This window comes from Psittacula echo (assembly GCF_963264785.1).
Source record: "Psittacula echo genome assembly, chromosome: 1".
NCBI classification, from domain to species: Eukaryota; Metazoa; Chordata; class Aves; order Psittaciformes; family Psittacidae; genus Psittacula; species Psittacula echo.
In genome coordinates, this window is record NC_137735.1 from 122,483,687 (window position 1) to 122,511,089 (window position 27,403).

General features: G+C 36.0%; 1 protein-coding gene across 1 annotated transcript in view; it reads right to left on the minus strand.

Annotated features, from left to right (window-relative positions):
* PTPRQ (protein tyrosine phosphatase receptor type Q) overlaps positions 1 to 27,403 on the minus strand; it is a gene marked incomplete at both ends in the record, with an annotated part of 126,992 nt that overhangs the window by 91,381 nt on the left and 8,208 nt on the right. Inside the window, 18 exons of the mRNA XM_080612896.1 lie at positions 804 to 1,053; positions 2,466 to 2,665; positions 4,350 to 4,419; positions 8,516 to 8,742; positions 9,583 to 9,694; positions 10,625 to 10,785; positions 12,175 to 12,435; positions 14,059 to 14,221; positions 17,787 to 17,884; positions 18,363 to 18,469; positions 18,948 to 19,098; positions 19,392 to 19,521; positions 19,702 to 19,832; positions 21,162 to 21,422; positions 22,617 to 22,886; positions 23,544 to 23,828; positions 25,449 to 25,733; positions 26,422 to 26,608. Of these exons, the coding sequence (XP_080469022.1) occupies positions 804 to 1,053; positions 2,466 to 2,665; positions 4,350 to 4,419; positions 8,516 to 8,742; positions 9,583 to 9,694; positions 10,625 to 10,785; positions 12,175 to 12,435; positions 14,059 to 14,221; positions 17,787 to 17,884; positions 18,363 to 18,469; positions 18,948 to 19,098; positions 19,392 to 19,521; positions 19,702 to 19,832; positions 21,162 to 21,422; positions 22,617 to 22,886; positions 23,544 to 23,828; positions 25,449 to 25,733; positions 26,422 to 26,608 (3,349 nt within the window). The remainder of the gene's footprint in view (positions 1 to 803; positions 1,054 to 2,465; positions 2,666 to 4,349; positions 4,420 to 8,515; positions 8,743 to 9,582; positions 9,695 to 10,624; positions 10,786 to 12,174; positions 12,436 to 14,058; positions 14,222 to 17,786; positions 17,885 to 18,362; positions 18,470 to 18,947; positions 19,099 to 19,391; positions 19,522 to 19,701; positions 19,833 to 21,161; positions 21,423 to 22,616; positions 22,887 to 23,543; positions 23,829 to 25,448; positions 25,734 to 26,421; positions 26,609 to 27,403) is intronic.

A 27,403-nucleotide genomic window follows, 5' to 3' on the forward strand; every position in this document is an offset into this window, starting at 1 on the left:
ACTAAAAATATTTTAATTCTATCAAAGCAATTCAAATGAACAGTACTAGGAAGGAATTATTTTTTTTTTCATCTCAACAGTGCTATGAAAAGAAAACCCACTAACATCAACCTGCATCAGGCAAAAGAATGATGTCCTAACAAACGGACAGCCAGAATAACACTCCTCTGAACACCTTTTGGGAATGGGTCTATTGATAATATTTCCCACTACCTAAGCCATTACAAAACTCCTGTTCCTGGACAATGTTTGTTTCAAACTCTTAACTTTTCAGTACGTTGCAGGTAACCCAAAATCAACTTTCCCGGTGTTTAAAGATTTTTTCAGCACTGAAGAACTTTCTGCAATAGGTACAGATTGAGGAACGATGGGATAGGAGTTTTCTTCATACTGCTTGTTTTTTCACAAAGGCAAATAAGCTTTAAGTGCGCTTCTATCTATATAATACACATACTTTTTGAATATTATGCCTGACACCCTTTCCCTTCATCTGTATTTTTAATTTTTCTCCCATTCTGTTATTAATTGCAGTTCTTAAAGTATCCTCAGTTTTTCACAAAAAATTGACTTATCTTGAGCACAGTTTTGGTTTTTTGACTTTTAATAATAACCGTACACTATTAGATACATTACAGTTATATACAGTTTCAGTTGAGTCCATCAGGTAAAATTAAATAATCATGTAAATACAAAAGTGTGATACAGATTTGGACTGAAGTATCTTGCAACACAACTTCAATCTGATATTCTGAAGTTTTCATATAAATCTGAGAACTGTATTTCTATTTGAAAGCAGTAAGTACCTGATTCTGGTGTCCGGACAATCGCACTGTCAATGTAGCCTGCTTCAGTGGTAACTGCAGAGACTTCAAAAAGGTAGGTGGTATATGGCCTGAGGTTAGTTATAACAAAACTAATTGGTTCATTCCAAACAGAGCTCATTTGATTTGGTGTCTCTGTACTTGGTGTAACTGAAGTCCATAAAGGAATTGTGGATTTGCCAAAAGCAGTTGAAGGAGTAGTAGTACTCCACAAAAATGAGTCACTGTTATCCTACAAAGACAAAATATGAAACATGATAAGATGCACCTATAATCTATAATTGTAAATATATGTAGAACAAAAAAGGCAAACCACCTTTGAAAGAAAATTACCCTAAACTGGTTCTTTTTATCCTTCAGCCTCCAAATTCAGGTTAGCATTTCATCAGTTGACATTGCTAGTATATCCTGTTAGTGATACTGTTACAGTTTCCTGCTTTATTCAAAAATATTTCAAATCTGACTGAAAGAAGCAACTCTCTAGGGTTCATTCAACTATTCCCAGACTCCAGTTTCAGCGTTCAGTCTGTCTCTGAAAAAAAACCTCCCCAGAGAAGTCATTCTACATCACATGTATGTTATATGTATTTATGTGTATAGAGATATATAGCATACATATATCCATGTATCACGGATAAGACCAGACAGGGGTTTCCTAATCCATAGTGTCAGGAGACATCTCTGAAAAATTTCTAGACTTTACAGTAACCAATGCTTATGATTCAGTAGGTGGCAGTTTCCCTTCTCAGTGCTGAATTTAATCAGCTTGGTGTTGAGAGCCTCCACAATGCATAAAATGATTTTCCAAATACAATCTGAAAGAAAAGTCCTGATAATTTTCATTATTTAAATTTGCACTTTTCATTAAAGTGCTGAGCCTAAGAACCTGGGGGAAAAATAAAGGGAAATAAAAGTTTGACAACTTGATATCTGAGTAACCACAACACTGCTCAGAATAAAGCAGAAAAGGAAAATAAATACTAGAAAAGAGAATTTTCCTCAAGAAATTCTGAAGTGTACACATTGGTTGCAGGTCTGAATCTGATGAAAAGCCAAAATTCAGAAACTTTTCAAGGAACACTTCTTTTAAGACCAACTCAGACTAAAAGCATTTTTTAAATCACCCTGTTAATCAGGGGTCTTTTTATTTTGATATGAAAAGTATTTTTCAAATGTTGAAAGGGTAAACAGAATAAAGTATACACTTAAAATATAAAAATCATTATCATGCTACATATAAAAATAAGATATTAACATTCCTACATGTTTGCGTTGACCAACCCTCCCCCCCCCCCAATTCTAGCTTTTTCCAGTTGAATGCTGTGTAAAATAAAAATTTAAAAACTGATAGCCGAAAAAATTCTCTACTTCATTATTGTCTGCTACAAGGATGCCAAATTGAATCTTTCTTAACATTTTTTCTTTGATCAAACTGAGCTTCTCAAGGACAAGCATTCATTTAATCTATTTTGAACAGGAAGGTTTTTCTTCAAGCATTATATTCTGCCCTGGGCCTAAGCCTGTAAAGTATTTGGGGTTGTTCTGAAAAGCACGCCTCAATTTTTTTATGTCTCAAAATTTAAATGTAAAACTATATTCTCTGGCTTGAGTCTAGTTCTAATTTAAAAGGTTTATAGCACTTACATTGCATTCTGGTAACCTCCCAGACAGAAGGTCCTCTACTTTAACCAAGACATCCTTCGCTACAATTCCACTTCTTGCATGTTTCACACTAATCTTGAAACTAGTTATCTTTCCATTTGGTTGCCGAGGGAGAAACCAGATCAGATTTACAGCTGAATAATTTAAGGCTTCTACGGTGAGATTCACTACTTTACCTGGAGCTTGAAAACAAAACAAAAGCACTGACACACACTTTTCATCTCAGCTCTGGAAACAAATACCAAAAAAAATCCCTTTTATTTTGGTAATGACATTTCTCACTTCTAAACCCTGGAGTAAATAAATAACAATCATTCACAAACACATGTAAAGTAGCTGATATGCAACCAGCTCTTTTCCAATATAGCTTAAATGAGAACTATAATTATTTCAGTCTCAATACTATAGTAATTGGTTTGGTCAACTTTGGTCATTCTTCTAGAAGCAACTCATCTACTGTGTCAGAAGTAGCAAATTTTGGCTCATTTTTGTTTGTTTATGACCATATGACAGTTCCTGCAATAGCTATTCTTAGTACTAGGGAGAAAAGGGTTATGCTGCCTTAAAAGCATAAAACTGTCCACAATTACAGATCTTCCATAGATGAATTGAGACTGCTCCTCCAGGCCTCATATGCAGTTCTTATTTAGGCCCTGCTGAATCTTTTGCAGCGTTTTCACCTCCTCCCCCTTCCTCCCAGACTACAACCTTTGTATTTAAAGAATTCTATCTTCTGGCTACCTTTCCTACTTCAAACTGAAACTCTTCTTGTTCAAGATGTTGGGTCTTCCTTAACCACCAAAGCGAGTGTTTAAAAAAGTTGAGAAGGTAAAAGTATAAATGCAGTATATAACTCTCAACAAGAATTTGAATAAAAATTCAAATTACATTTATAAAAAGGGATTTTAGCTTTACTAAAAATGTACACCGAAATGCATCTAAGGCCTCATATGAAGAAATGCTACCATCGTCCTCTGTCAAGCACGAGTAAATAAATCTCCTGGCAATACAGATTTCTAGAAGCAATAACATACAAGTGGCAAGTTCACTTCCATTTCTCATACTTGGTTTTACAAGTCATTGCATTATCTCAGAAATCTCATGCAGAGTGATGATTTCCTGCCATTAACTGAGATATGGCACTCTGCAGTTTGCACAGCTACAGAAACCAACCAGGATTCCTAAACACAAAGGGATGGCTGCTGCCACAGCAGCACAAATTCTATACGCCAGTGACACTGGCTCACCCTACCATAAGTGACCTGGAGCCAGCTCTTCAGGCAAGGCACAAATGCTCCTGCAGCATGAGCAAGACTAAACCCACTAAATTAATAAATATTATGCAAATTCAGACTACAGTTAAAATTTTTAAATCTTCAAAACCATCAAGTTAAACTTCATTTTTATTTAGTTTTTCCTTCAGAATTAAGAAGTAAAAACTTAGTGAAATACATTCTGTGCTGGGTTGCTTAGAGAAGGCATTTGACTCCAAGAACTAAACAAATATGGCTTGACATCAGCAGGCAATGCCTGAGCTGTTCCTGTAACAAAGTCTGTCTCCTAGTACTGCTGCAGGCAACAGTAAATGGATCCACTTGATAGGTAGCTCTGCTCTCCTGTGACCTTGCTTTCTGGAAGCAGCCTAGCTAAAAATTGGCATAGGAAAACCCCAACAGAAACAGAGCTTGCATATAAGAAATACCCATAATGTGCATGTTCAAAATGCTGTTACTGGCAAATAGGACAGAATGCACCTTTTCCACCGACTGAGCGAATAAGAAAAGGATTGGGTTTTTGTTCTAAATGCATTAGAATTGCTCAAGTGTAAAATGTGCCACAGATACTTAGTAGCTTTATTAAAATTACCGCTTTCTGCAGTCTGAAAAAGAAAAGGATCGCTAAATACTCCAACACCAGCACTATTCTCAGCAGCAACCTACAGAAAATGAAAAAAGCCACATTAGATAACCTACAGAATATACAGTTTCAGGGACTACAAAAACCTTCTACCTTTCAAACTGTAAGTATTCAAATAAACATGCCTTTTATAGCTTCTGCTTAATTTACACTCCTCATTTAAATGTGAAAAAAAAAAATAAAATGGAAGACTTATGAAACAGTGTAAGAAACTGAAAAAAAACCATGTGGTCATATCCACACTTCAAAAACACTGAGTCCCTATTTTAAGCTAAAATCAACAGTAAGATTAACATCAGTAACACTTCTTTTCCTTACCACAATTCACTTATACCAGCTCCCCCATTCCTATTTATTTGTACTATAACTTAAAAGAGTAAAAGGAAAATAGGTTCTCTTTTATTTCTTGAACTCCTGAAGGACAGCAAGAGCAGGTTAACTTCCACCAGGGCAGAAACCCAAGGAGAGCATGTCTTCTGGCAGAAAGATAACAGGCCATGGAACTGTGGATGCACTTTATGATGCACTCAATGCTCGCTATCATAACAGTCTTCCCGTTGAAGACTAACAAAGAATTTGAAAGTCTTTGTTAAGAATTTCTTTGTTTGTTAAGATTTTGTTTGGTTGGTTGGTTGGTTTTTTTTGTTTGTTCGTTTGTTTGTAAAGAATTTCTTCATATGAGAAGAAGACTAACAAAGACTTTGTACTAACAAAGTACACTGAAACGTTGCTAGAATTTACGGATATAAACACGATGCTACTTGCTCTGCAGTATGACTTACTGACTTAACTGACAATTCAACTCAGTGATGGGCCATGGCATGCAATACTTACAATAAAAGAGGAATGAAGTCTGACTCCTTATTTTCAAATGAAGTGAAATAGACAACAGGAGATAAAACCTGAGCAGAATTCCAATAATGATGGTCAGAGGTGTGTAAAAGAAGCAGCAAAATGAAAAGCTCTCCAACAAGGTCAAAGTTGGTAGAGTCATGCCCTCCTGCCAGTGTCAGGTAACAAAGGTATGGCAGAGGTGCTGAGAGAGCAGACAGTGCAGACTGTGGGGAAGGCAGGGTGAGAAGGGGAAGATGTGCGAAACTACATGCGGATCATAGTAGAAGTAACAGCACACAGAGGGTAATGCTGGGCAAATAGAGTGCAAGAGCCAGCAGGTCAGAAGGGATAACTGTTGTAATCACTTCTCAGGACTAAACTGTGCCTCTTTCAGAAGCCTGTAAAACTTTTTAAACAAAAACACTGAAACACAGCAGACAAACTACAGCAACGTGGAAGACTTCCTCTAGGATGTAAGGGACGCATATGCCTGTGACCATTTCCCAATGCAGCACATGCTCTGCTTGGTGAAAGAGAATCTTTATCACTGGCCAGCTCCTTCCCAAGCCATGTAAACACCTACATCTCAGGCACGCACACCTCATGACTCCAGCCAAACCCACCTACTTCTGTGTCACAGAGAGAATGACTTGAAACGTCCTTAAGCATTGATTTCAGTAGCTGAGGAAACTGCCTGGAGATGGTCAGGGGCTTGACAGGCAATCAGAAAATTCTGACAGCATTTAAATTTCACCATACAAATCTAAAGATATGTCCTCACCTGAACACTGATTTTTTTGTTATCTCGTCTCAAAGTAGGTGTTGCAGAAGGGGTTCAGAAAAGAAAACTAGCATTAAGGCAGACATGGAAACTCCTGCTTCATATGTGTAGTTTCAAGAGAACTCAAAGTTACTAAGACATAAGTATGCAAAAGCTTTGCATGGTAAAGGTGTCAGCTACACACACCAATTATTTTTGAAGAGAAATCAAAATAAATGTATACACAATGTACCGTTAGCTTGTAGAGATCATTGCCACAAAGAGCATTACAGAATAAAGCTTGGAAACACTTAAAAGGTTTACTATGCAGAAAATGAAGTACTATCCAAAGTTAAAGTATCTGCAGTTCACATTTGAAAGGAGTATTAATTTTTATGCTTTAAAGATATTGCTGCTAATTATTTAAGTTTAGAAAAAATTCTGAGTGCATATTTTTACAAGGTTATCAGTGATCAGATGTTCAAAATTATACCCAGCTCTCCAGCATTTACCAAATGAGCACTTGTAACTGCTTTATTCCTTTTTTTTTTTTTTTTCATTAGATTTAAAGAAATCAAGACTGGGTTTTTACAAGGAGATTGGAAATCCATATTCAAAGCTTATAAGTTTTGTTGAACTCTACTATCACAGTATTTACCAGAAAGATTTTCACAGCAGGACCAAGCCAGGTAGCCTAAACCAATACAGAATTTTCATCTATGCAAAAATCAAGAGCTACTTTTAAATGACACAACAGACTCCAAAAATTAACTAAAGAACCACAAGAAATTGCTCAAGAGAAGGATAATTTGTAATGTATGTTTTTGTCCACATCTGTGAGGTAGAGAAAGTATTTCCACCTGAGTCAGTATTTAATCCGTGAGATTGCTTGTAGGTCAGGCAGTCAGGGCACCCACCAAAGGAGCAGGTAACATAACAACAACCCTTAGCTTGCCAACAGAATTTTATTCACATGTGAGAAAAGCCATGTGGTCCCTGCTAGACAGAGGTTGTTGGGTCACAAGTCACTTTTCCAACTCAAATTCTGCTCTAAGCTCAATGTTTCAGGCACCAGCAATGAGAAGGCTTGCCTCCCACATATATCAACACAGGGCAAAGTATTATTGCTAAGCAGTACAAATGATTTAAAATGTCCACAGTTTTCCCAGGGAAGATTCATATATGGAGCAAAGAATGCAAAACCTCTAATAGTGCTGAACCCCATGCAAGTGCTACTGACATACTCAAAACTGTAAATTGAATTCTCTTACTAACTATATTTCTCTGAGGGGATTAATCTGCTTAGAGTCTAAATGATAATACTTTCCTCAAATGGTAGCCAAACATTTTTTCATGGGCTTTTTTTTTGTGTTATTTTCTTGGGGGGCAGAGGGGTTGTTTGGAGTTTTTTTAACAGATGACTGCAGGCAAAAGATCAAAGGATAAACATTTCTCCAGCTGTGCATATACTGGCTTTTATCAGCATGGTCATCACAACTAGATTCACAGTGAGCAGCTTTCCCACAATGGCAGACATAATTACATTTTTACCTTCTTACAGACACCACCTTTGCAAAGAATCACTGTAAGACCTTATTCATAGTCTGGTCAACTTCAGTGTTTTTTATAGCTTTGCACTGTATGAACTTACATGATATGGAAGGAAGCCAATCAAGCACATAATTTCATTTCATTCTTGATACTGAAAAGAAGCATCTCTCTAAGTTTCTTATGAAGGAGTAAATCTGGCAAAGAACTGCTTGGAAAATAGTGCCAAGAGGATAGCAATTCATTTCTGTCCACCTGAAATCATTTATCGTTGAAGGGTTCGGAGAAGGATCAGGAGTGACTAATCTCAATGTAAAAAAATTCCACATATAGAAGTCACAAACTGATTTTGAAGTCATGAACACGTACCGATTCTAACAGTAGATATTCACTGTGAATATATAGGCAGTAAAATCTATGGAAAGGGAATGAAAGAGTATGACATTTGTATCAGGAGATAATACTAGGTAAAACTCACAGATTTAGAGAAACCAGACTAAGGTGTTTACAAGCTACAGCTAAACAGATATTCAGACAAGAAAACTTCTTTTTAAACTAATTAAGTTTAAAATCAAAGAAAGAAGTATGTACCTACATGTTTTTCTGGATCTGGCTGAGATGATTTCTATATGTAATATTTAACGTACACCAGTGATTTGAAAGATTGAATCTCAATGAAGACAAAGAAGTATCTGGATGTTTTTAAAAATTCTACACTTTGCTTTTTACTTTTTACCACATAATGCCATAAGTCAATTAAGAATATGAACAGAAGAAACTATTTTGGTTGGAAACTATTTAAAGCAGGTTTAAAAACTACTAATGCAAAAAATACCTGGCTAATATATTTTGTTATATGACAACATTAACTAGTAAGGTCCTTCAGAAAACATTATATGGACCTAGCATAAACTCACACAATTTACAGTAAGTTAGGATTCAAAATACTAAAAGGCATTCATAAAGGTTTTACCGTAATTTCATAAGTCGTTCCAGGGTTAAGACTGGTAAGAAGAACCTCCAAACTATCTGGCTTTGTTGTGACTTGTGTATAAGCCGTTTGCATCCATGGGCAGACCTCTTTATATCTGACAATATAGGAGAGAATTCTCCCATTTGGATGCAGTGGCATATTCCATGACAGCAGAATCCCAGCAGAGCCCACTCTTTCACCTGCAAGGAACACAGGGGGCCCAGGATCTAAAAAGAACCCCCAAAAAGTAATTGTTCTAACGTACACAAATTTAACGTACACACAATTGTTTTAACATACACAAACACACGCATATAAACCAGGTTTTAATTAAGTTTCGGGATAATGGAGACACCTTCACAGCTTCTATAAAGAAATTAAATTGCCTGCCAGCATAAACCAGTAAAACTATTGAAACTAAGGTACCATTGAATAAAAAGCTTTTTTTCTGGCTGAAGTCTTGTTACAAAAATGATTAAATGAATTTTTGAACACCAGGAATATTCCTCTATAAGAATGTAAAAAATGTTAATGTTCAAGATCTTCATGAACAAAAGAGAACTTAATGCAAATTTAATATTTGAGGTATTCTAGCAGTTTAGTTTCAGTTTCTTTCCCTAAAACCATTCAAAACCAAACTCCACTCTTTTACAAAATGTGTCTGATCTGGCTGCATTTTTTTGAAAGGTCTCCAAAATATACCACTATACATATAAGTTGGGGTATCGACATTACTACATGACACAGCAAATTTTTCACAAGTTTATAAATTGCTGCCCTTTATGCCTTCCCCCCCCCCCCTTTTGCTCTTCTTCATAAGCCAACTACTGGATGAATACAAGAACTCACATCCAGGGCTGCTTCTTAAAAATATCTGATAAAGAAAATCATGCTTTTATAGAACACCTCACATACAGTGTATTTTTGAGTGGTTAGAGAAGATGACAAATTCTAATGATGGTTAAAAACTGATTGTAATTTCTCAGATATTCCTGTGCATATAATAAATACATAAAAATCATAGTTCAAAAAAGATCAACCAAATTTCATCGTCATTATTAACTCACTTGTCACATTTGTTGTCAATGTTCTACTCGCAGGTGAACTGTAGAGTGAAGAAGAAACTGTAGAAACTGTAACATTGTATGTTGTTCCAGGAACAGTATTAGAAAAATCAGCCTAAAACAGGACAAAGATTCATTTCATATTTTTACCAGGAATCATGAAAATGAAAACAAAAGAAAACAACAACCCAAGCCCCAGAAGTTTAAGCACTCCGCTACTGAAACTGATGTTAATGAGCTTTTAGATATACAAAAGCATTTGCAAGAGTAAAAATAAGTTTACATCTGTTAGCTACATTATTTTGTCATCTTATTTAACTACCCTCCACAAGATTTGTATAATATTCAAGAACAAAAAACCCCTTAGTTTTATCACTGAATTACCTATCTGCATATATATAGATGTTTTTCTGTATCTTTATTGTTATAAAAGTAAATAAGCAGCATTATAAAATTCCTTTTTGAAAGAATAAACACTAAAGCAGCCTGAAAAACTTAGAAGTTTATGACTTTCAAGCTATCCCATATTTTGAAATAAACATAACAACTTTTAGCAACCATTTATATAAAATACCTGTATCTTTGTAGATCCAGTAAAAAACAAAACCAAAACAACCAGAAATGCCATTATTTCTGTTAATATTATTATATTTTCCAGACAGCAGAACCAAAAAGTGCTCCTTTTTCTTTCTGATGGCTTAGCAGTGAAACATTGCCTGCATTAATGATTTAAGCACAGATCGTCCTGGCAAGTACACAATTAATGAGTCTGTATTACTCAGTAGCTCTGCCCTTCCTTTGTTAAATTATTCATGAACCCTTGGATGACAGGCTGTATCCTTCTAGCACATGCTTAAGAAGGCAAATTCACTACCTGCTGTTAGGTAACAAACTCTGGATGCTGAAATTTGTTCTCACCAATTTTTCATTAATACTTTCATATTAATATTTGCATTAAATAGCTAAGGAAGCAAACTTGAATTTCTTATCAGCACAGTGCATAAGGAAAAGCTGGCCATGCAAGTCCTGTAATAAATGCACCTACTTGATATTCCCTAACTCCAAGATCTAGGATAACAACAGAACCATGATCAGGAATAAGAGCCACGTGAAATCTGTCTACATGTCCATATGGTAGTCTCCAATACAGTGAAAAAGAGTATGATGAAACATTGAAGAATCTAAGTCCTACTGGCTCTGCAGGTTCTGAAAAAGAATTGTGGAATAAAAGACATTGACTTCAATAAACCCCTTCACAAATAAATTAGTAGTTACAACTGAATATAAAATTGTCCAAGAACAGTTTACTTGCTTCATGAAGGATAATTGCTAATTAGCCTGGATAGAGCCATGTATTATACTACAGCTGCTATACTACCTCTGAGACTTGATTGATAATCTCCTAGCTATGCTGTGCAGACAACCGCATTTGCAAAGAGCTAGCTCAAGTATGTTTGCCCAGTGTTCAGTTAACAAAGACTCTGCATAGTCCTGGTGTTTATTCAGTACTCAACTTTAAAGTTAGCACCACTACTGTCACAGCTAGTGCTACAGTTGAAATTTAAGATATAGCTGGTGCTTGCTCCAGTGCTAGCCACAGGGTTGTTAACCCTTTTATACTCTTCATGTATTTAGAATCCCAGTAATTCCATGAAGTCTATTAAGTCCTCCAAATTTGGATTTTTTTGTTCCCCTTATTAAAGCCAAGTTTCCACCTACTCCTGTCACAGTCTTGCTTTCTTCTTCTGCCATTAAATGCACCTTTAAGTCTGTATCATCCACTCTAAGTCTAATAATGAACCAGATTGTAGCTTCTTCAATATGTCATTCAAACATTATTGACCTATAATACTGCACAATTTATCCACCTGTGCAATCCAGAGCTAGGTGCATCTGTCTGCTTTTGAATATGGAAAACACACATAGCTAAGAGCTGTCCCCATGCTTATGTCCCAGAGCAAGCCCAGCCAGTGTTGCTGTTCATCACATTTCAGATTTACCACTACATTTCATTGTTACAAAAAATCCTATAAAAAGTAACAGAAGAAAGTAGTAAGTGAAGTCGGTTGATGTAGTTTTGATGCATATTTCTGCCCTTTAAATTAAACCTGTATTTTACATTATTACATTACAGTAAACTGCAAACACATGTTGAGACTCATTTTTTTACCCCATTATGTTTTAATTACAAATCTAATAAGAAACAGGTCTTGAATGGAGCAATTTACAATATAAAGCCTTAACTCCACAAACATTGTAAATGTCTAACTTCACTCACTGCAAAAAATCCTACTAGAATCAGATAAAATAGCTCATGCATAACTCCACAGGACAAGACTTTAAAAATAATGAAAATACTAAAAATTGACAAAAGAAATGCAGCACAGCTAAAGAAATTATGTTTCTGGTAGTGTATCATTAGATGCAGGTTGAATAGGATATAAATAATGTCCACAACCACTGCAAACTATTACATGCAAGATCTCTTGAAATTCCAGTGTTATTCTACAAAGTGAGATGCACAAAGCTAAATGTGAGTTGTTATTGACAGCTACCATTCACCAGCAAGGAGAGAAAGCAAGAAGCCATACAGACCTGTTACAATCTCAATGGAAGCAGAAGCTCCTTCAAGATTTCCTCTTAGTCTTTGCAGTGTGAAATTATAAACGCCTCCAGCAGTCAGGTCTGTAACACTGAAGTCAGTCAGCGCTCCTGGAATCCTGAACTTTTTTATAAAGGTGTTGTTTGATAAAGATGCTTTGTAAGACGTGAAGTTAGTCTTGGTTGGATTCCATATTAAAGTTGCAGAGGAAGTATTTACCATTTTTAATGTTAGACCGCATATCCCAGCTGGTTCTACAGTAAAAATTTTTCAGGTTAACAAAGAAAAAAATAATGCATAGTCCTTAAAATATAAGAAAAGTACCTTTTTTATTATTATTTTAATGATTTTAGAGTTCACAACATCATGAAATGTTCATACAAATTTTAGATGTTTGAATGAATATATAGCAAACAGAACCATTATGCTGCACAGGGTAAAACCTGGGATGTACCTCCTGTGTTCCCTACAGGATTTATAGAAGAAAATTCCAGACTTATCAGATCTTCTGTAAGAACAGTAACATTTCTCACTGGTGAATCAGAATGAGAATGGAACACTTTGTAAACAGATTTTTTTAAATAGAGAGTTAAAAGTTTTCTGAAACACATCACAGGCCATATAATTTTAGAAACCTGTCCATCTGTTCACTAAGGGATACAGTAAGTCATATAGTCTCGGCTATCCTTTTTTTCCTTTTTAAAATATTCCTAAAATCACACATAATTATTTACAAATAGCACCTCCATTAATCTGTGCAGCACATCTGTTGTGAGGAATGGAAACATGTTTTCATTCCTCCTGAAGAATTAATCGTTCAGATCATTGATTTGTCTTTCTCAAAGATCTCTGAAAACTACTAATCAGCATAATCCCATTAATGGCTGGATTGTTCAGCAAAAAAATCCTCAAGGTTTGCCATTAGCATTATGAACTATCCATAATCTAGTCGTATACTTGACTTATCCACAGTACTCTTGAAATATTTGCTTGAGACTAAAAAGTACCTTCAGGATCATGATGATGGTTATTCTACTGCACTTTTCATTAGCAAGAATCTGCAGGAATAGTTCTGTGTTTTTTCAGACTCACCCATCTTTGAACAACTAAGTGAAGAGACTCCTTGGCTATTAACAGGTTAAGGAGATACAGTCTAAACAAACCACATCAAATACATCAAGAAGGGAGAGGTCTATGACATGCATCTGTATAAATTTGGTGGTTGATTTCTTTTCGGATTACACTTAGCTGCTTTTTATATGCTTTGGCAGTCCAGAATCCAGTATAGATCTATGCCTTTAAACCTCTGCCATAAACAAACTCTCCTCTTTTTATGTTGTATGACAAAAGCATTGGAAAATCCATGTTTGCTCAGGGACAGAAAATGAGTGCAAGATATGGATTAATTTTCTGGACCTTGTTAAGCTATCTGAAGCACAGTTCCTCCTACTCTTTTAAGCATTCTGCAGCCTTGCACAGGAGCAATCCTCCAGTCTTAGACCATAGGCTTGCAAGAATTTAAGAGATGCAGAAACAACTGTAAACAAAATGCAAGGTAATTCTTAAAGTATAAGATGCTCTTTTGGCAAGATCTTGTTCTGCCAGAGCTGGAAGAATTTTGCGAGTCCACCTCCTCTTTTAAACAGGTACCTGCAACCATCTGATCTCCTCAACTTCAACCCAGTAAGTTACATGCAAGGCTCCTGTTTGAACAACATTCACAAGAAGAAGCAGAACCTGCACCCAAAAGCTAGTGCAATTTTGAACTTTGTGAATCTTTTGAGTCACTTACATACAATGATTTAAATATCTCTGAACATTTACTGGGTTTTTTTTTAAAAAGAAAACAAAAGATAAGTTATAAGGTATTTCCTTACTTGTGATGACTTTTTTCTCCACAGCCAGAGAGGAATCCAAGCCTCTAACTGTCCTTAACTGAAACAGGTATTCTGTCCCAGGGGTCAGGTTTTTCACTGCAGCTCTGCTGTCATGAATGGGTCTGGTAAGCAGCTTTTCATTATTCATCAAACAATACGAAAGCTATGGAAGAAAAATAATTTATCAGACTGTATCACTTCATAACAGTAATGTTCAGAGATTCCAAATACTTGTTTATGTAAAAACATATACAAAATTTTCCACATTTTAAAGAAAAAACTGGAAAGGAATCAGCCACTCAGCCATGCTCTCTGGTATACCTTGAAAACTTACTATGTTTAGAGCCACTACAGAGTATAAAAGTTCTGGAGATAAGTAATTACAATTTGGGCATTTAACCCCTAGAGGCTGTGAGAATTCCTTTTCCTGTGACAGTCATTTCTGTGGACATAGAAAACTGCTACTGCAGGCAGTTTTATATCTGCACTGGTGAAAAGGAACATGCACATTGTGTCTGTCTTGCAGAGGAGGGCTCTAGACAAGCATCTCCAACATGCACACATAGGTTTCTCAGGCATGCAGTTAGTACTAAGAGATCAAGAAGGTTTGCAGTTGCCTACATCAGTGTGTCCTGCCCTGCCACTCTATTTCCTCCAACAGATGGATATTCTATGCATGGCAGTGATGACCTGAAAGCAGTCTGGGTCAGCTGCTATTCATTTGGGGAGGAATGATCCAATTCCCCCCGTATTTCACCAGCACAGTACCTGTTAATACAAACTAAGTCTTGGAGATTGTCATCACCTTATTAGAATTACAGCAAATCAAAATGCTAGAAGCAAAGCAAGGGATTAAAGATTTAAATCTAGTACATACAAGTTAGGAAAGCACCTTTTGTGCACTCTTTGCTCTACAAATTACAATATATTGCATAGAAAGTTGGTGAGCTAGGATAATTAATTTTAAATGATTAGTAAAATGATCCCTTTTATGCAGGTGCACCTTACTAAGCAACCAGTCTGCGGAAGCCTTTCTCATTAAAGATTTAAAGATAAGTTCGTTTATTCAGACAAAGCACTGTCTAATGTGGCTGCTCGCTCTGTGAGATGCTGAACAATAATACTGTGCCATGAAGATCAATATTACAGATGACAATTATTTTCCACAGGATGGTTAAAATAACCTGACCACATACAAAAGTATATCTGAACTGGTTCAAAACATGAATGAGATAATTGAATTTTAAAACTTATAAAAATACTCCAGGCTACATCAGCTAAATGTGCTGTTGTAAGTTAACTGGATACTCTTATTCATTCAAATCAACGCAACTCTACACTAACGAAGAAAGAAGAAATGTCAAGAAACTAAACCAAGAATACTCTGATTTCAAGTAAGGATATAACCGAAGTCATGGGGAAGGGGAAGGAAAACAATTGGGTACTGTAATATTGGGGTATAAATTGTGTAAGATCTTTAAAGCAAAGTACTTTGTCTCATGGTAGTGCCACAAACTGAAGAATATCCTGGTCAAGTAAGTTAACCGTACAAGACTGTATCTTGAAACCTTTATTGATTCAAATGACATGTTTAAGGAAAAGTTTACTGTCACAAGTCTTACTGACCCCATGACTGTGTTCATACAATGACTGCAAAATACAAAGGATAATACAAGACAAACGGTAAAAGAGAGGATAAAAAAAGGGAGACTGGTTGAATGTCAGTAATCCACAGACAAAATATACAGATGTCACACTAGATTGTTTCTGACCAGAGAACTGGGAGAACACAAATAACTCTAGATTCTGTGCTAAGTTTTGCAAAGGATATGGTTCAAACTACAAGTGCTGAAGAGCCACTCTGTAATTCCAGCTGTGAAATATTAACACTCAGCCTCTTTGTAAAAGTAAAAATTAAATGTCCATTTAATTTAATTACATTTAATAAGAAAAAATACTTTAAAATTATCAAGCAAATTAAAAGGAAATTATAAGAGCAACCAAAAGTGTTATGGTATGAAAAATACTGAAATGCAACTTTAACACATGATACACTACTCAAAAAGTTTGTAGAGGACATGTAGAAATAGCAAAAACATTTGAACAATAAAGAGCATTACTTTAAGAAAAGATATCCTTAAAAATTGGATTTCACATCAAAACAAGAAAAATAAAACCTATAAAATTGTCTAATTCATGCAAAGCCCTGCTCCAGCTTCGTAAGCCCCCTTAAGGTACTGGAAGGCTGCTCTAAGGTCTTCCTGGAGCCTTCTCCAGACAAGTCCAAGTCTCTCAGCCTGTCTTCACAGGAGAAACACTCTAGTCCTCCTCCGGACTTGCTCAAGCAGATCCATGTCCTTCTCGTGTTTGGGGCCCCAGAGCTGAACACAGTACTGCAAGTGGGGGTCTCATGCAAGCAGAGTAGAGGGGCAGGATCACCTCCCTCAACCTGCTCGTCACTCTTCATGCAGACCAGGACACGGCTGGCTTTCCAGGCTGTGAGTGCACGCTGCCGGCTCATGTTGAGCTTCTTGTCAATCAGCAAACCCAAGTCTTTCTCCTCAGGGCTGCTCTCAGTCCATTCTCCACCCAGCCTGTAGCTGTCCTTGGGATATCCCCGACCAAGGTGCAGGACCCTGCACTTGGTCTTGTCAAACTTCATGAGCCTGTCACTGACCCACCTCTCAAGCCTGTCAAGGTCCCTCTGGATGGCATCCCTTCCCTCCAATGTGATGACTGCACCACACAGCTTGGTGTCATCAGCGATCTTGCCAAGGGCTCACTCAATCCCACTGTCCATGTCACTGACAATGTTAAATTGTGCCAGTCCCTATACTGAACCCTGAGGAACAAGAGAGGTCCTCCTTCCCCTCTACTCTGCCTTGGTGAGGCCGCATCTGGAATACTGTGTCGGTTCTGGGCCCCTCAGTTCAAGAAGGACAGGAAATCGCTTGAAAGAGTCCAGCGCAGAGCCACAAAGATGATTAAGGGAGTGGAACATCTCCCTTATGAGGAGAGGCTGAGGGAGCTGGGTCTCTTTAGCTTGGAGAAGAGGAGACTGAGGGGTGACCTCATCAATGTTTACAAATATGTAAAGGGTGTCAGGATGATGGAGCTAGGCTTTTCTCAGTGATGTCCAGTGATAGGACAAGGGGTAATGGATGTAAACTGGAGCATAAGAGGTTCCATGTGAACATCAGGAAAAACTTCTTTACTGTGAGAGTGATAGAGCACTGGAACAGGTTGCCCAGGGGGGTTGTGGAGTCTCCTACATTGGAGATATTCAAGGCCCGGCTGGACAAGTTCTTGTGTGATGTACTCTAGGTTACCCTGCTCTTGCCGGGGGGTTGGACTAGATGATCTTTTGAGGTCCCTTCCAACCCTTGGGATTCTGTGATTCTGTGAACACTACTCCTCTCTGGTCTCTACTTGGACATCAAACCATTGACCACAAGACTTTGAGTGCAACCATCCAGCCAATTCCTTACCTACCAAAAGGTCCATCAGTCAAATTCATGTCTCCCCAGTTAGGGACAATTATGTCGTTCAAGTCATTGTCAAAGAAAGTGTCTCCTCCTATAGCAATATTTCCCTCCCATACTTGGTTGGTTATAAAGACACACATTTATTGCTGGATTTGCAGTACATACATGACGATAATTTCATTGAGAAATTACCAAAATAAATAAATAAAGGATTGCACTGGTTTCTTCCCATTCTTACCTCACCTGAAACATATCAAATCCTCCTCTTGGTAGTTTCCAAGAAAAATAGACTGTGTTTTCTTCTTGACCAAACACCTGCAAATCTGATGGTGGATCTGGATCTGAGGTAAAAATAGGAGTCAATACAAAATTTAACAACAAAATAATCTAGACTAATTTTAAGGAACTTGACATCTAAGGAAGACACTCCTGTAACTCATTATTTTATTGTTCAGTGTAGAAATAGATTTCATTTTGTATTAAGAAGAATATAAAATAAATAAAATTCACTTCTACATATTAGCAATAGAATCAGAAATAAAATCAGTGTTTGTATATTTTTATGGAAAAGCTGTACCATCCTAATATTACTGCTGATTCAGTTACTGGCAGAATCCCATTAACTACAGAGGAAACTTGTTTCTGTTTTAAAAGTAACTTTCAAGGATGTTTAGATTGAAAAGACATATCTTCATTAATCCAGACATTGTTAAGATGCATTGATTTAATAAGGAATAGCTGTTTTTAGACAATACCTTAAAATGTAACAACCCTAATTATCTCAAATCATGAAAAGTTATTAATATATTGTGAACATACAGGTACTAATCTTGAAGATGGTTGGGTAACTTCTTTTTAATCCATTGGTTGTCACAATACTGATTAAGAAATCAGTGCCAGGCAGAAGACTCCCAAATTTGTACATTCTACAAAGATTAAAAAAAGAGATTGTGTTCCTTAGGATTTTAAAAATGCATGTGTGTGTTCATATGTTAATTCTTTATAGTACCATGGATATTATTTACACATGATGTGTCTGTACATGTGCATGTGCTGTCAGTCAAAAACTATTTCAGTATAATCAAATCTTAAATAGGCATCACACTAAGCTTCACATGAAGTTCGAGTACCAGAAAGTCTTAAAAGATTAAACTAATTACATACAGGTCTACTGGTGCCCACTCCAGTGCAGTATTTTGTTCGTTTGCACAAACACATCACATGAGATTTGTAATTTGTTAAAAAATGCAATTCTTAAAATACAGTAATAGTATAGTAATGTGTATCAACTAAAACATCAAATACATATCACATATAAGTAACGCTTTAGGCTACTTATTTTAAATACCTTGAAACATCTGTTTTGAGTTCATGTCAGTTATTTTTTAAATGTAATCCTCATACCTTACACTAGAAGATAACATCTTCTCCTCATTGAAGACCTTACTGCTTATTGAAAGAACATATCCATCAAATGCATTCTGGGCTGGTGGCCAGGTAACAGTTATTGATTCAGAGTCTCTGCTATAGTTCAGATATTTAACTGCGCTCGGTTCTGTGTCAATTAAAAAAATGCAGTACTTTAAAAGTATAATTTAAAAATATATTTTAAAAATATTACTTTATGACAGGTCATGTATCATCAGAATGCAATGAAAACTCCACAAAGATTATGTCATGTCTCTGCTTATCTCAAGGAACCACAGACTGATACCACTGTAGCAATGTGTATAGATTCCTGTTACCCATGAGATCCAGAGCCAAACTGTTTGCTGCCCTGTAATGCATAAACCTCATAAACAGACAATTCTTCAAGAAATGCTGAATTTGACAACATCCTGGTCTCACCTGTCTGTATTTCCTTCGTCACAAAAATACTGTCTCTGAAACCTTCCTTTTCTGTTCGAATTGTGAAGTTGTACAGCTTGCCAGGAGTCAGGTTGGAAAACGTTGCTGTTTCTTGCCTGACCTTCTGGACCTAGAAAACCAAATATAACTTTCACAGAATAGCTTGCAAAGTTTGCTTATCTTATGTAAATGATACCTCCCCCTATTTTAATGGGAAATACAGCTTTTAATTTAACCTCTGATTTCTTAATAGAAGACTTTGAAAAATAACCGCATTGCCTATACATAAGTGGTCTTTTAAGAAACATACCCTGAGAGCACTTGCACAATTTGTACATGTAACTTCATACTGCTGAAAATCTCCATCAGCTCTGTCCCAGGCAATCTGTATTGAAGTGTCTGTAACGTTACCTTCTCGTACATTGAGTGGAGCTGCCAGGCCTACAGAAGAACACAAAACACCTTACTGTTCAATCCAAGATTTCATTCAACACTTTTTATATCTCCCATAGAGACATAAAAGTGAAAACAATCAGTAGTAGAAGCAAACAGAGGGCAAACTAAGATCTGAGGCATGCAAATATATTCCAAAGTAGAAAAACAATGAGAAAGAACAGAGAAATAATATAGCCACTATTTAAAGAAAACTGCTTGCTTGTTTATCTTAAAATTACATGGGGCTGAACATGCATTTCTCCCTGAGGATACAGCTGGAACTTGTAGGTGGGAAAGCCCTCCAGAATGAAGTTAATTGCTCCAATATCATCACCACAGCACTCAGAATGTACCTAAAGTTTGTCAAACAGCTCTGCAAAATTGAGTATACCACACAACACAAATACACTTTATCCCTATTTAGTATAGTCTTGTATGATATAAGACAGAAGAGACAGACTAAAATTAGGTTTTCTAAGGCAGTTTTATGCTAAATTTAGGAAATGCTTTCATAAGAGCAATCAAAACGCAAGTTTTTACTAAAACTATGTTAAGAAAAATCAGCTTTCAAGGTTTTCATTGTCTGGGGAAGATTTTTTTCTGTCTTGTCCTCATTCTCCTCTTCTTTATTCCTTGTTTCTTTTTATCCTATCTTAATTTTTCTTTCTATAACTTTTCTACTCTGAAAGAAATAGAGCATAAAAGAATTTCAAAGGATATGATAAAACAGGAAAAGAAAAACTTCTGGAAGTATATTTATAATAAAAAGTAGAAAAGTGCAAACATAGAATTTTAGCAGGTAACTGTTTTAAACAGTTTTTAAGTCTTTATTAAAACTCCTTTCTTAAAGGCCTTGCTAGAAGGTGTCCCCTTCCCATAATATTGTTTAAAATGTCTTTTACTGAATTTATTAGCTTGAAAAATGAGAATCTCAATGCTTTCATTATTTGCTTAAAGAATAAACTTATTAATTTCAAGACACAGTACTAACTCAATTGATACTCATCTTCTTACCTAAAATAGTCAAATGTGTCTTGTTTCCCAAAAGGAAAATTTAATACAGCCTAAGTTCCTGAAACACTTGCTAAACATTTTATAGACTTGATATAAAAAACACAATTTAGAAAGTTTAGAATTTATCGATATTGTTATATTCTTGTTTAAAAACCAGCTAGTGTTAGCAGTATAATTATTAATTGTTTACACGGGTATACCAAGGTGATTTTTAAATAGCCTATCTCTTCTACTGCACTGAAATAAAAATAAAGTTAAAAGAGTTTATAAACAAAATTTTTATATGGTGCAATTTTATAGGAGTAAATTTTAAATACTCACATGTTTTTACACCAGATACATGGTAAAAGGAGCTCAGCATTTTTCCACTCTTTGTGGAGACACGGAAATCGTATTCTGCCCCTGATGTAAGGTTTTCAATTGTTATTTTACCATCACTTTTTAAAATGAATGTTGCATTAGGTCCTCCTTTACTTCTAACATATACGCCATCAAATACTCCATTATCAGGCATGCGAACAAATAATACTACAGCATTGCTATAAAGCATGTAAGGAACTACAATTTGAACAGGCTTGGGCTCTAAAAGAAGAAAGGAAAAATGTCACCTGTTAAATCAGTTGCAAATAAATTCAATGAAAACCACATAATAAATCTGAAGCATCTGCCCTGAGAAATATGCTTGCTCAGTGCAAATTAATAATTACCATAATAAAACATCATTGCTCAGAAACAATAAACAACCTGATCTTTTTAGGTGTTTATTACTAGAATCCTGAGGCTTTTGAAAAATGATTTACGAATCAAAGCAAGTTAGGCTTCCAAAGGTATCAATCAATGAATTAACGTTTCAACCACACACACTCCAAGAAGGTAAGGGATAGCTGAAAAAAATATACCAAAATGTGTACGTGGACAGAGACATGAGCATGGAGAATGATACGTTTGATAGATGCAACAGTGATGTGTTTATTTTCTTCCCTTACAGCTGGCTCTGACAGATGTGAAAAATCCCATCTAGAATTTTCTGTCTTCTGTGTCTTTGAATGAGGTCTTAAATCTACTCCTGCATAAAAAAAAACTGGAAAAGACTAAGCTCGCTACCCTCCAAAATACTGTAAATCATTTAGGAAAAATTACAACAGAGCATTTCATATATCTATAACCTGATAGCTGCAGCCTTTGAATACCACATGTATAAGTGAATCCTGCTCATTCCTTTACATATACCAAAAACTGTATATTGTGCCAAAAGTATTTCAACACCTTGGTAAACAAAGACTAACAGGAAAGACCCTTCAAGAACAATGTAAAGCTTCTATCTTTCAACTACCAGTACTTCTAACTCTTAAAGTCCTTTCCCAGCACCCTGTTACCAACAGCAGGGTAATTTCTCACAGTTCACAGAGCAACTAATGCATCTCCATAAATAAATAATTTGTTTTGACAATTCCAATATTTTCCTATTTCAATGAAAATCAGTGATTCACCAAATTTCTTCTGTCAGTGCGAACAGGATTCACAGCTGTGGTCCTCATTGCAGTTTTCAGTACTACCAATGTGTTTTCCAAAGCTGCACCGTCTTCGAAAGTTAACAGCATCTACAGTGCTATTAACAATCAGGATTTGAAAAGCCTATTTCACATTCTAGTTCTCATCCTTCACTATTTAGCAAATTGACTTGGTCTACCAAATATGTTAGGTTATAGCAATGATAATGAAACTGATGTTGTCTGTATTATAGTCAATAGTTTCCACCATTAAATGATGTCTTACTTAAAGTGCATTGAATGGTCTTCGGTTCACTCATATTTCCATTAGTTACACTTGCAACTGCTATTTCATAAGTCATTCCAGGAATTAGGAGATCAACCTTCAATTCTTCTTTATTGTTTAATAGAAACTTCTTAGTTTCACCTATGCCTGTATTGGGTTTCATCTGAATGTAGGACTCCTGACCCTCCTGTGGCAGCTTCCAGTGAATGATTAGACTCTCTTCTTGTACATCCTCTGGGTGAATATAAACATCTGTAGGTGGACTGACAGCTTCATCAAAGAAAAAGATGTCAGTATAAAACCATAGATCAAACTTATTAACAATTACTTTCCAATGATGCTTTTTGGGTTACCTTCTAACATTTTCATTATTTTAAAACTACTAATTCATTTAATTGTTCCTTATAATAGTTTTTACACAACTGCCTGTAACAGGCAGATTCTGCTTTCTGTTTTTTCATGACAAATAGGGACTTATTTTACAAGCATATTTTGTTCCACTGGACATATAAAGAGTAAGAAAAAAGAATATACAGTGTGAGTCGCAGTATCTATGATTAGATAAAAATTAATCTGTCTTCACCTACATAATTTGAGACATCATGTTAATGTTTCTACTTTGCGAAAATTAAATATACAAACCATAAGTCTGTATTTAACCAATAGGATGCCACTTCTTTAGCACATACTCATGTGCAGTAAGTACATGAATAAATAAATAAAGGGATAGGTACACTCACTCTTTTGGAGGGTTCTGAAAGTTAAAATCAGTAAATATATAATACAGAAAAGAATTGCCTCGACTTTCCACTACTACATCCCAACAAACCACAATCTGTACATGTCCTTAAAAATATCTCTGTATCTTGAATTTTAAAACTAAACTCTGCCTAGTGTAATAAAACAACCAGAAAATAGATACATCACCTGTTGTGATTAATATAGGCTTCTCGTGGCAGCTTAGAGCTCCTTTCTTTGCCACATTCTGTAAATATACCTGATACTGATGATAAGGCTTTACATTTCCTATTACTATTGAAGTCTTGCTTTTTTCAACTGGTAACTCTTCCCAGATGTTGGTTTCAGTATCCAAAATGTTGATGAGGTAGTAATGAAAAGAAGCACTGGATGAATGCTGTGGAGGCTTCCAATTTAAATGAATTTCTGCAGATGAAACATATGTAACCTCCAACTTCTGGGAGTGCAATGGTCCTATTGAAGAAGATCAGGAATAGAAATGGCATAATAGCTTCCGATGCCTTTTACCAGTAACTTTTTTCTTTTTAATATAGCCTGAAAAGCTGTATTAAAATTGTACAGTATGCACTTACATACATGCTATATAGCATTAAAGCAAATGAAAGCAACTTTGACAGTGTATCTAATATTGGTACCCAGGGGGAGACTCACACTTTCTAGCTGAGATCTTTCTGAATCACCTAGCTCTTCATATGTAGAACTCTGTCTCCCCCCCGAGGTCCTGTTTCATATTTCAGTCAGATCAGAAACATCATCTAAGACAAATTATATGAATTACTCAAGTTGGTTAAATCCTGGTCTTAATGAATTAAGTGGCAATATCTTACAAATTTCAGAAAGTTTAAGTGTTCATATTAAAACACTTCTTCACATCTCCTAGATACTTCTTCCAACAATTCAGTCACTAGTCTAATAATCAGTAAATCGTTCTGATTTTCCTTGCCTAGACAATCATGTTTCTGTAAATAGCAATGTTACAGCTGAAAAGCTGCTTTCTGAAGTAAAACACATATTTGCTTCTCACAAGAGAAAGCAAGAATATCCTTCCTTCACTATAAAGGCCAAACTGCATTACAAGGTCTTATGTACAGAAAACAAACCATTGGATTAGGGAGCAGTGAGGCAGGCACAGGAAATAAGAGGTCTTTCAAGTGCACTAAAGCAGCCCAGAAGAAGATGATGTGAATGTATAAAATGTATCTGAAGCAGAAAAGGAACAGCTTCTTTCCTCTAACAGAAAAAAAAAAAAAACAACAAAAAACAAAAACAAACAAACAAAAACAAAAAAAAAACAAACAACAAAAAAAAAACTCATTTTGTTCTGACTTTAAGACAATGAACCTCTCTCATGTTTGGACTGCCTTGCCAGAACTGGTAAAAATGTTAGGACAGAAACAGAACATGAAAAGAATTTGCACATAAATTTGTGACCATGAAGTATTTTTTTTCCCTTTGAGGACATTTTTCATCTCTACCACCTGGCAGGTTTCGCTTGGCTTCATTCAGCTAAACTTTACTAGAACACAAGTTAATCACTTCATGAAGTTTTCTTATGCCACACTATATCATGCTGCAGGTCAAAACACAACGCATTTTTAAACTGTATAGTTTGTCTTAACTGCATTTATCAGGGATACCTCTGCGAATTCCGACAAAATCTTTTACTTTAGATTAGAAAGTATGTTTCTGCATTTCATCAGCATGGTCAAAAATACCTTACTGCTACTCTGACATCCAGCTTTGCCTTTGGACATCAATAGGAATTCTGTGAGTAAAATTATGGCGAGAATGATCTTTGAAAATATACTTCACAGAAGGTGTAGCTAGCTTTCTGCTTGCAGCCACCGAAAACTCCTGCGTTTTTCCTCATCAATCCCAATAAATCATATTAGCACAAAAGCAAAACAACAGTGTTGGAATCCACTCTGCGAAAAATCCTGGATTCAGAATTCCTGTTCAGATTTATTTATATTTTCAGACAAAATTTCAACATAAGAAACAGTGTAATTAAAGGAAAAATAGAAGAAGTGTATGATTATCTGGTTATTACTGCTATTTATTTTTGTAACTTACTTGTTTCTACCTTCAGAATTGGACTTAGAATAGTCTGTGCCCCTTTTGGGTTCCTTGCTGCTAATAAAAAACTATAGTGAAGACCAGGAGACAACTGCACAATTTTTGTTTGAGTTGTATTCACAGGCAAGTTCATAATGCATGGTTTACTCTGATCAAAACAGTACTTCATTACAAGTGCAAAGTCTGACTTAAGCCACATGTCCGTATTACTCCACATAAATACAGCTTCAGTTGTCGTGACATCATGCACACTAAATGTGAAGTTTTCTGGTATCAGAGGTACTGAAAAAGAACACACACACACATACACAAAAAAAAAAAAAACAACTAAACAAACCAACCAAACAAACAAAAAAAACCAAACCAAAAATCAATCAACATTGAAAATCATGAAAACGTTTTTATCTTCAAAGACAAACATATTTCAGTTCTAGTGTCCTCAACATAAGGATATGGAGTTGTTGGAGCAAGTCCAGAGGAGGGCCACAGGGATGATCAGGGGGCTGGAACACCTGCCGTATGAAGATAGGCTGAGAAAGTTGGGGCTCTTCAGCCTGGAGAAGGCTGCATGGAGACCTCATAGCAGCCTTCCAGTATCAGAAGAGGGGCTATAAGTATGCTGGGGAGGGACTCTTCATTAGGCATCACAGCAGTACGACAAGGGGTAACGGGTTCAAACTTACACAGGGGAAGTTTAGGTTAGATACAAGGAAGAAATCCTTTACTGTAAGGGTGGTGAGGCACTGGAATGGGTTGCCCAAGGAAGTTGCAAATGCTCCATCCCTGGCAGTGTTCAAGGCCAGGATGGATGGAGTCTTGGGTGGCATGGTTTAGTGCGAGGTGTCCCTGCCCATGGCAGGGGGGTTAGAACTAGATGATCTTAAGGTTCTTTCCAACCCTAACTATTCTGTGATAATTGGGGGAAGGTTTTCAAAAATAAATGCAAAGGATTAGAAAAAAAATTAGTTACATTCATATTCACAAATATATGGTAGTGGTATGTAGCAGAAAAATCCTGTGACAAAATAGCTTGGACCAGTGGGATCTCTCTGAAGGGCATAGCAGTCAGTTTCATTTTCTGGTATCATTGACAAGTTTGAGACATCAGCCTTTAGAAGATAAGGAGATCCATCCGTCCACACAAGCTGACCTTCTTCCTAAATCGAAATGAAATATAAACCCCATGTATTTTCACATTATATTGATGAACTAAGGCTTTCCTCATTGCAAGCGTATGTCCTAAATCCAAAATTCATATAGTTTATACAAATTAATTATATAGGAATGCTTTGATTAAAGTAAATATTTCAGTGTAAAATTCTAGTCCTTCTATCACAAAAGATTACAAGGTTGTAATATAAGCCACATAAGGCTAACGCAGACTGTCTGATCATTACAAGCAATCTTTTAAAAATCACTATTAATCAAATAATCTAATCATCATGGATGGATAATTTTCTAAAAATGTTATTCACATAAAAGTAATTCATCAAGTCAAAACTATTAAGAAATTCAGTCTGAAAGCAAAAACAGTTTGTCTAGCTGACAAAAATACAGGCTAGATTCACAGTCAGATGAGGAAATGCTATCTTTACCACCCTCTCCTACTTGTTGGTAGTGCAGCGGTTAGGACACTCACTCATACCTGACTCCATGATTCTGACCTCTGAGGTATTTCCCGTTTGTTCAGCAGAGGTCTACAAATATTTCCAGCATTTCAGTGCAGGCCCCTCTAGTGGGAGACATGTTTGCACTACACTAACATATACAAGCATCTACAGGGGATTAATAAAAAACCCAACATATTTTGTTCATGGCATCAGAGCACTTTCAGGATGCATACTAGCATAAGCGCTTCCAGCTATAACAAGTCTGTGGCCCTACAATCTAAGTAAATGCTTGAGAATTGAGAAAATAATTTATAATTGAGAAAATAATTTATAATTGAGAAA